Here is a 10,298-nt window from a genome sequence, read left to right as displayed (position 1 = left end):
CCGTGGATCCTCCAAAAATCAAGGAAGACCCACGGAAGAAAAAATGGACACGATCACGGAACTACGGAACCCGTTTTAGCGGACCGCAAAAAAGAAAATGGTCGTGTGCATGAGGCCTAAAGGAGAGGGTTAATAAAACAGTTACCACCACCAGGGCTTAGCTGGGTGTTAGTTCAAGATTTACTAACTAACAAAGCTATAGTGAACAGGAGTAGGAGCAGTGTTATACTCCCACTCCCTAACTGAGGCCAGATACAGCCTGAGCAGGGTGTACGTCACCCGTTTCTAGCAACCAGAACACTGTCTTATAGTATAGATGTTATAAGACAGACATGGTGTAGTTGCTCACCACTCCTTTAGCATCTTATCTTACTGCATCTCACTGTCTTGGACAGTGTAGCGAAAGGTCAATGGTTAGGCTTAGCCTAGCTGCACTTGGGAAACTGAGAACGCTGGCTCCACTGGTACGCCACTGGTTCCAGTAGATTTTCGAGTCTCCAATGCTGCCTGGCCTTGATTACAATGAGGTTGTGACATATAGTCCAATGCAATATGAACCATATATCGATCGGCACAACGGTAAGTTTAGAGTGGCGGTGCGTGTATCCTAGGGCTGGCGTCGCGTGAAGATAGCAGTGTGATTTGGCGGGCTATTTAAATGGGATTATGTTGCTTGTATGTTCACAGTTTGAGAAAGGTGGCAATAAACAGAGTATTATTATTACTAACAGCGAGTGCTGATCCTCCTTTACTGCAGTCATATAGTCCAAATCACATATATAGAAGTAACTAAAACAACAATCAAATCTATAAAAAAAAAAATGTAATAGCAAATGTAGCAAAACCTTTATTAAAGAGAAATACATTATCCTCGACAAAGGAGACATGAAGATAAATGATGGGCATTAAATACACAGTGTACAGGACTGACATGTAAAATGTAGCACTGAGAGGGGATATGTGACATGGAAGAGAGGAAAGTGACAAGTCCATGAGGTAAAAGGTTATTTTTATCTAGAAAAAGAAACATAACTGACTGAACAGGGCCACCGCTCAGTCACAAATCTCATCTTCTGACCAGCTGAGGTCATCATCTGAGTCTTCATCAACATCCACTATGGGGGCTGCTGCAGGCACATTTGGTTCTGCTTCATTTGTGATCTGTGGAGCAGCCACTGTAAGCTCTAGTCGGCTCCATGTCACTGGGTCAGATTTCTTAAGTGTGATCTCCACTTTCGTGGGCAGCATATTGACAAAGCAACTTTTGGTATTGATAACCTGGAAATATCAAATAATTTTTTTTTTTTAAATGTGAAACAGCAGCCATGCACCATGATTGGTGTATAAAGACGTGATATGATACCAGATCATAAATGTGATTAGAGATGTCATACTTACACCCCACAGCTCCAACTCTTTTCTGAATTCCTTCTTGCCTTCAAAAGTGATTTGAATGTCCACCTGTGAGGAGACAGATGGTGGTTTACAAGTAGTTGCCTCTCTTAGGGTACGTCCACACGGGACTAAAAAGGCAGCGGATTTGCCAATATGGACTTGCAAATCTGCAGCTTTTTATAGTATCTGCAACGTGAATGAGATTTTAAGAACTCATACTTTATGCTTCGGTTTTGCCCTTTCCAATGCACAAAGTGAAATCCATGGCAAAACTGTAGCAAAATCCACATGTAACTCATGCAGAGTTCACTGCAGATTTGGCAAATTACATCCCGTCTGGACATAACCTTACTCTGAAGAAAACACTCTCCTAGCTTTGTGAACTTTGCTACACAGTTCCAAGCAAACAAAGGAGTGCTGACATTCCTACCCCTTATGCCCTTAAAATCTGTATGTTTCTTGCCCCAGGGCAGAGGACTGGCACAAGAGAAAGTTTGGTTGGCATCAGCATGGAGCTGCAACTAGCACAAAGCACAGTTGAATATAAGAATCCTCCTCTCCATCTCACTATCCGGTCAGATCAGTTTTGATTCCTTACCTGGGTACAATTGGCAAGAACCTTTGTTAGATCTGGCAGAGCTGTTTTGGCATAAATTGTGATGACGACGAGACTGCTGGTTTGGTGCCAGTCATACCGACATGACACTTTCTGAAAAGAAACATAGAGAGATACATTCCAGGTAAGCTGTGTCCTTTTCTGGACTCAGCAAAGCAAATATGACCTTTTATATGAAGCTTTCCAAGTATATTAGTAATGTTTCAACCCTTTAAATGGCATTTGACAATGACCCAGCCATTCTGAAAGGTTGTAACATTGCTATGGTTTCCCTGTATACTGTTATGGGCCAAGTAAAAACAGAATACTGAAAAGGATGCAGTTGATATGACTACTTTCTATATTTGCTGCTGACTAGTCGGAGTCCATCAGGATTCCAGTGTACAGTATTTGAGGACAAGAATGGCACTGCGCCCTGCACTATTCTTGCCATGCAAAATTCCTGAAAGGGCAACATAAACCCTGACTGAGGCAACGAACAACATTGTATTATCAACTGAGAAGTAAGGCTGTGTTGCTTAGTATGGGTTGTCCCAGATTTTAATATTGATGGCCTGTCCTCATTACAACCCGCACAGCCGTCGTTCAGCTGCTACCTTGTATCTCCAGCAGCAGTGCACCAGTTGCCAGCAATGTCCACTGCACAATGGACGGAGCTACAAGGTAACAGCTGGTCGACGGGGGATGTGGAGTGTCAGACTCATGCTGTTCTTATATTGACAGCCTATCCTGAAATTAGGCCCATCAGTATCAAAATCCTGATCAACCCTTTAATTTTACATTCATCTCTTACTTGCTTCTCGGGAGGCTGTACCCACAGATGTGTCCCGGTGCTGCATCCTTTCTGGTCCAGAAACTCATTGAAGTCACTTGTTTTAATAGCACAGCAGGACCAGTACTTCATCCTGTAAAGAAGTCATGGAAGACAATTGTGTACAGTATATTATGAGAATCAGTGCCTTGAAGCAATGTACTGTACCTACAGAAAAGGAGGCACAAATAATAACATGAATACAAAACAGTAAGTGCAAAATGTAGGGAAAAATAGGATTCCCAGGGCCGAGAACCACACAATAAATATTGGTTTGACCTTCAGGGAGAAGGATGACGTCTCTGAAAGTGGATTCTATAAATGGAAAGAACAAATATGCAGCTGCCCTACTGACCAAAACTAAAAGGAATTAGAAAAAATATATGCTAAACACTGGAGAGCAAACGTAAAAATAATAATGTATAGAAATACAAATTATTATATTTTATCAATTTTTACTATGAACCCTGTATAACTGACAATTCACCATCTTTTAATGGATGGAGGTGCAGGTCTTGAGTCTGCAGCAACAACTTTTGGCATTGCTGCTTTAAAGCTTCTGCAATTAAAGACTATTTGTAACTATTTCTGTCTTTTGTGAAGTCCCAATAATGAGCACTATGTAGTGAATAGAGGATTTGGCAGTGTTTCTGTATCTAGTTGACCTGGCAATCGTATTACCCCCACCAGCATGGCAGAACCAAATCAACTCTTCCATTGACTAATGTCGCAACAGGGGGCCATTTGTGAAATGGGAATGCTCCATTGCCCAAGACAACCCAAACCATCACCGTAGCCACCCCATTCACCTGACACTATACATATTTTGCATCAAACCAACTGAAACAAAATGGGGAAACCCATTTTAATACTTTGTTTCAGGTTTAGTTTGCAGATTTAAAGAACTATAGTTCGGTCACAAAAAAGTGCAATAACTATTTTTGAATTTGGTCAACTTACGCTTACGGCAGTTAAATCATGCCATGTGCAAAATCATTTAAAAAAAGTTTTCCAGGCTCTTGATATTGATGAACTGCCCTCAGGATAGATCATTAATGTGTTAGTAGCCAGCCTGTTTTAGGCCCTTGTGACCTAGCAATTGTTTTAATTTTTTCATCAGTGCATTCCAAGAGCTATTTTTCATTTTTCCGTGGATGTAGTCATATGAGGGCTTTTTTTTGCGGGACAAGTTGGAATTTTTTATGCCACCATTTTGGGGTACGCATAACTCATTGATTCATTTTTATTAACTCTTCCGGGGGGGATGGAAAGAAAACAGCAATTCCACCACTGAGTACTTTGTTCATTTTGCGACATTCACTTTGTGGCATAAATAAAATTATAACTTTATTCTCTGGGTCGGCATGATTATAGCAATACCAAATATGTATAACATTTTCTTTTAAATTTTACTACTTTTGCAAAAAAAACTTAAAAAAAGAAAGAAAATGTTTTTGATGAATTTGTGTATCCCAAGACCCATAACTTTTTTTTACTATCTTTCTACGGAGCTGTGTGAGGGCTTGGTTTTTGCAGGATAACTTGTAGTGTTCATTGTTACCATGTGCCTCTGGCACAGCCTGATAGGCATACACTGAAGGCAGGCCTGGGGACCTTCATTAGGCTAAGGGGATGCCAATGCCTGACAGAGAGGGACCCTCCCTTTGAAACCCCAGTTGCAGTCGCTATTGACTGCATCTAAGCAGCATCTGAGAGGTTAAACAGCCAGGATCAGCACTTCTGCCAATCTGAGCCATTGGAGCAGGAGCCTGGCTGTCCTGGAACATTTTTAAGTCAATTCTTTAATTGCGTTTTTTTAAATCACAAAATAAATGCAATTCAATTAAAGAATTTATGCAAAGGTGTCCATAGCCTTTAAGTTGATGAACCATAAAGAGATGCTACATGTAGGCCAATAGCATATTAATCAAGATATTTTACAGTTCCATTGCGTACGTATAGTGTGAATGATCTGAATGTAAGATAAAAGACATAATCAAGACTCTCTGAAGTTGAATTAATTAAAAAAGAATTTAAAAAAAAGAAAAGATATGTCTTACCCTTCATGAAAAACTGGCACCCCAGGATGATACACACAGTTTGCTTCTTCACTCTGTGGCCCTTCATAGATCTGTATAAGGAGCCCAGAGTATGCCATTAGTTCATTGTCCATATAACAAAGATTTATGGTAGTAGAGGACTTTGTCTACTCACCACTTTACATCCTGAGTGCTTACATCTTCTCCCTAATAATGTTCCTGAAGGTTCAACTGAAACAGGAGAATAATGTCAGCAATTGTGAAGTTCTGATATAATCCATATATGTCTGATGACCACTGACCTTTGTTTTCAGATTCTTTATTGGACTTCAAAGTGAGCTTTTCTAATTCTTGTTCAAGTGACCGAGACACCTTGAGCACAAGAGGATTCATTGGTTCTTGTGTGCTGGAAGTAACCAAAACCCGACAATGAGTTCAGGTCTACACTGCAGAAATGTATTCCACACTTTCTATTACATTGTGAATACATTTAGTTTAATCTACTGTAATTACTTCGCTCCGGGGTTCCTGAGGTACAGTTTACCCATACACAGCTATCGGCCAAACATTCAGCTATTCCTCCCCATCTCCATATGCATGTATTCAGCGTGGAGACGGGAATAAGCTTCCGCCAGAACCCTCTCTTACAGGCAGGGGCGTAGCTAAAGGCTCATGGGCCCTGGTGCAAGAGTTCAGCTTGGGCCCACCTTCCCTCAGTGCTTTGTGGCCAGGGGGCAGGGAAGCACATAGCCTTCGTGCTGCCTGAGGCAAAAATTGAAATGGCAACCCCCCACCCCATGCCAATTTCTTTACCCTCCATCCATGACTTGACCAGCATGCACTTTCTATAATACCAGTGTCTTCTTATGTGGCACAATTGGGCCCCCTCAGGCTCCTGGGCCCGGTAGCAACTGCTACCTCTGCACCCCCTATAGCTACGCCCCTGCTTACAGGGACCAAGGCTTAGGCGAGTTGAAGCTCAGCATGCTGATCCATCTTTCCTAAAGTCTGTCATTAGTAGAGAGTCAGAACATCCCCTTGCACATCAGACCAACGTCTGGTTTCCTCTGATCTGTGTAGGCATTTTAATAGCGGAGATAGCTATTGTTTAATGGGGTATTCTGGTTATGTAAAGTTATAAGTATGAGATCAGTAAAGGTCCTACCACTGGGACCCCCACCGACCACAAGAACGGGGACCCCTTATCGCCTCAAATGAACAGAGCGGCCAGTTGGGCATGCGCGCAGCCACTCCATTCACTCCCATACAAATTAATGAAGCAGCTGCAACATATGCCCGACCAGCCACCCCGTTCATTTTGAGGGGCTACACGGGGTATGGGACCCCGTTTTCGTGATCAGCGGAGGTCCCAGCGTTAGGACCGCCACCAATCAAATAGTTATCCCCTATCCTATGGATAGGGGATAACCACATAACTGGAATACCCCTTTAAACATTTGTCCGGGCGAAAGCTTTCTTCTGACATAAAGATGGACACTTAGTCTATTTACTAAAGGGGGTTGTTTCTCCCAAAATCTGAATGGATTTTCCAAGCACCAATCATAATTATGAAACACTTGCTAATTTCTGCTACAAGTCTGCCATGTGTAAACGTAATCTAAAGGTTCTGCAGATTCCCAACTGTCAGCTCGGAGTCAATGTTCTGAATGTACAAATGTAAAATTGTTTTAACCCCTTGAGGACCAGACCAATTTTAGCTTTGAGATTCTGGCAGTGATGGCTTTGCCTTGTGCGACACAAGTTATACTTTATATAGAAGCCATATTCTGGCACACAAACTGAAACATTGCACCCACATGGTATATACTAATCATTATAAAAGATGTAATAAATCTATTGCACGTGCTGTGAAGATAAAAAAAAGTGTCATTGGACTTTTAGTTAACCCCTTAAGGATGTAGCAAAGTTTTATTTTTCCCTCCCTGCCTTCCAAAAGCCATAACTTTTTTTACTTTTCCATTCACATGGCCGAATGAAGGTTTTTTTTTTTTGTTGTACTTTCTAATGGCACCATTTAATATTCTTTACACAAGCTGAAAAAAATATTAATGGCGTGGAATAGGAAAAAAAAACAACAATTTTGCAATTGTCTTACAGGTTTTGTATGTATACATTCACTGGGCAGTAAAAATGACATGTACCTTTATTCTGTAGGTCAGTACAATCACGGTGATACCAAATTAATATAGATTTTGTTATGTTTTAAAAAATAAAGTTTGAAAAAAGAAATTTGATTTCTTTGAATTGCCATATTCTGAAACACATTTTCTTTTAGGTTTTTTGAGATTTCAGTCTATAGAGGTGTGTGAGAGCTCTTTTGTTGGGCGATCTGTAGTTTTTATTGATACCACTTTGAGGTATGTATGAATTTTGATCACTATTTATTCAAATTGTTTGGGAGCGAAGCAAAAAAAACACAACAATTCTGCTATTACAAAGTTCACCATATGGGATAATACTATATTTTGATCGTTTGGCATTTTTGGAAATGGTGATAGCAATTACATTTAGATTTTGTTTATTTTTATTTGTAAATTTGGGAAAGGGGTTGATTAAATTTTTTTATATTTTTAAAAACTTTTGATTACATTTTACTTGAATGTGCAGTTGTCACAGGCTTAATAGGAACTTTGCTACGGCAACACATATTAACCAAATGTTGGTTTTGTCACGGAGCGGCTGTTTGGCCACCGGGAGCAGCCTGTTCCTAATAAATGACCCCTTAGATGTTGTAGTCGCACAACAACTGAGGCAATTAGAGACAAATTTGCGTTCGGAGTTGTATCTAATTACAACTGCCAGGAGATGCCTACTGTATAACACAGCAAGTACCAGCCGGCTATGGTGCCTGTTCAGCGTGTACACCATCTTTGAAGATGTGACTTCCGCTATACACAGTTGTCTTATTTTTTTTAAACACTTTTTTTTTTTACCATAATGTACTAGAATATATCTACATACCAGTAAATTATCTTGTGTACTAATAGTACACCAACAGTTGTAAGGATATCCCAAAATATGCAATAGCAATAGAGAATACGGCTAAAAAAGCTTGGAGTAGGTCAATGGGCCCTGGATTGTTTGCCCATACTATGTTTGGACCCCAATCACGTCATGATGCACTCTCACTGATTGATTGAAGGATTGAACAGTGAAGTTCTTGGTTCCTCTGAGCTTAGCATTTAGGGTGAGGCTTCATTTCGTATCGTCCGAAAATGACAATTTAGCAAATATTTTGTATTAAGACATTTTTGGGGTTTTATGTTTACAGCTACTATGCAAACCTGTGTACATCTATATGGTTACAGACTACAAACAAACCTTGAGCAGTGATCCTGTAGTCATACTCCCATCTGTTCCCTAGTTCTTTCTGCCATATATTTGGATTTATCAGAAGGTTTTGTTGTTACCTTGGTCTCTCCTTTTGCATCTTTTCTGCAGATTTGGGGCCTTGTACGATGATTTCTGTACATGATTTTGATCCGGGGCTGTCCGATGCATTTTTACTTCCAGAAATGTCAGGTTTTAAAGGTCCAGCTGGTTTATCGTTGTTGTGAAAACCTTTGGTGCAGCCCTGGAGTGGACATAGATAAAGATAACAAAAAAAAAAGAAAAAAGAAAAGCAGCACAGTGTATCAAACAGTAAAAGGGTTCAGGCTTCTGAGAACTCTGCAAACGAAGGACCTTTAAGGCCACCACACACATATTATTGTGATGTTGGCTGGTTAAGTCGACAATCTCGTGTGTGTATATGGGGAGATTCCGACTCTCCCCTGTCGGGAGAAAAAAAGATCTGGCAAAGTGAAGATTTTCGCCTGATCCTTTGTTCTGCCAGGAGATAAGGCTCCTTTCCTCTACCCAGTGACTGCACATACACATTGGACAGAAACGAACGTGTATGGGGGAGTCTAGAGTGAGTCGGGAGAGATAGATAATTTAGCCGACAGTTACTGAATGTATATGGAGCCTTTACTTACTGGAGTGTATTCTTCCTTTGTTTTCCTTGTTTTGGATAACGGAGCACATGAGTGCTCTCATCTCTTGGGTGTAATGATAGGTGAGGTACACCAGTATGTATTTATATCCTTCTTGTCCTATGGCCCGTCCATACTGTACATCTACCAAAACTATGACACAGCCATTGACACCCCTGTCCCTTTCTCCCAGAGTTCCCAGCTTTTGGCAAGTGAATTTAACAGGACCCATATTAGTATGACTACTAAATGAACACATATCTATGTTATTTTAGATAAGGGGTACACAACCTCCTGTAGTCTAAGGGCCACAATGCCATACTGAACAACTCCCAAAGACCACAATAAAACTTAAAGGGGTATTACCATCTGATTTATCTATGACGTATCCAAAATACACGCTCAATTTCCAGGACTCCCACAAAAAAAACAAGCCTTTCTGTGTATATAGTTGGGGGCTACACAGAATGGCGTTGCAGGCTGCATGTGGTCCCTGGGCCACAGGCCGTGCACCCCTGTTTTAGATGTATTAGTATCATCCCATAGATCCCCTTTCAATAATCACAGTTGTGGTAACGTAGGCATGCTGACATTCAGAAAAGCTAATACTATATACCTTGATATCTAGAAATTCTGAAAAGTCTGTTGTGCGTTTCCTACAGCAAGACCAGCCCTGTGAGGAGAAACACATTATGGAGGGGGCTATGAGAGACAATTTAAGGATATTGTCTAACCAGGAAAACTATGTGGGACTGACCTTTAAAGCATCGTGAAAAATGGGGTACCCCGGATGGAACAGACAAGAGTCTGGAGAAAAGAAAGATTTAGTATTCCAGTGTCATACCCACATCACTGTCCACCACATGTCCATTTCCCACCCCAATTCTACACAATGGACATTAAGACACTGACCTGCAGTGTTGGCGTCAGGAAGGAATCGTTGTCCACATCCCTTGTTGTAACACAGCAGATACGTATCCAGAGTGTCCTGTGCATCATTCACACCAATGCCCTGACAGCTCATGATGTCAGGAATATGAAGATTACTACAAGGAGAGGATGAGGAAGGTCTGCTATGAAGCAGGTAAAGAAAAGGTAACAAACAGAGAAAAGAATCCAAATTCAGCTGTAAAATAAAATGTCAGAATCAGATTATAGCCATTACATGGAAATTATCTATAGTGCTAACTATTTAGGGGATCCGTTCAGTATCAGAACACTGGAAGTATTAACAGTAAAAGATAACATTATTTTCACATAGAATTAGAATGAGACTAGGAAAATACTGATCACTTATAAGAGGGCAGAAGACACAACATAGGACTTGTACAAATGAGAACCAACCTGTAGAATGGAGACTGTTGCAGTGTAAGGTCAGACTAAGCTGAGAGGATCGCACTGGGGAGACCGGACACGTGGCGCTATCTTTAGACTATGGGTGC

At 40.8% G+C, this 10,298-nt stretch overlaps 1 protein-coding gene across 3 annotated transcripts; it reads right to left on the bottom strand.

The window, feature by feature from the left end:
• Nucleotides 1–837: 837 nt before the first annotated feature.
• LOC121009558 (cysteine and histidine-rich domain-containing protein 1-like) lies at nucleotides 838–10,298 on the bottom strand. 3 transcript variants are annotated; one of them, XM_040442767.1, is made up of 12 exons: nucleotides 10,201–10,298; nucleotides 9,769–9,929; nucleotides 9,614–9,663; nucleotides 9,473–9,529; nucleotides 8,293–8,456; nucleotides 5,164–5,267; nucleotides 5,037–5,092; nucleotides 4,883–4,953; nucleotides 2,805–2,916; nucleotides 1,994–2,104; nucleotides 1,399–1,461; nucleotides 838–1,278 (listed from the first exon to the last, which is right to left on the bottom strand). In XM_040442767.1, the coding sequence occupies exons 2-12, from the start codon at nucleotides 9,878–9,880 to the stop codon at nucleotides 1,054–1,056; spliced, it is 1,125 nt and encodes a 374-aa protein (XP_040298701.1). In that variant the 5' UTR covers nucleotides 9,881–9,929; nucleotides 10,201–10,298; the 3' UTR covers nucleotides 838–1,053. The 3 variants fall into 3 exon arrangements, with proteins under 3 accessions (XP_040298701.1, XP_040298702.1, XP_040298703.1); XM_040442768.1 differs by having other exon boundaries at nucleotides 9,769–9,926; nucleotides 10,201–10,274; XM_040442769.1 differs by having other exon boundaries at nucleotides 9,769–9,982; nucleotides 10,201–10,228.

Source organism: Bufo bufo, chromosome 8 (genome assembly GCF_905171765.1).
Source record: "Bufo bufo chromosome 8, aBufBuf1.1, whole genome shotgun sequence".
NCBI classification, from domain to species: Eukaryota; Metazoa; Chordata; class Amphibia; order Anura; family Bufonidae; genus Bufo; species Bufo bufo.
This window is presented reverse-complemented; position numbering and strand designations above follow the sequence as displayed.

Bases quoted from the DNA above. Each gene is read 5' to 3' on its own strand.
- LOC121009558 (XM_040442767.1), bottom strand. From the start codon at position 9,880: ATGAGCTGTCAGGGCATTGGTGTGAATGATGCACAGGACACTCTGGAT. The intron at 9,664-9,768 runs GTCAGTGTCTTA...TCTTTTCTCCAG, and splicing joins TCCTGACGCCAACACTGCAG to ACTCTTGTCTGTTCCATCCG. The intron at 1,462-1,993 runs GTAAGGAATCAA...GTCTCCTCACAG, and splicing joins TTCTTGCCAATTGTACCCAG to GTGGACATTCAAATCACTTT.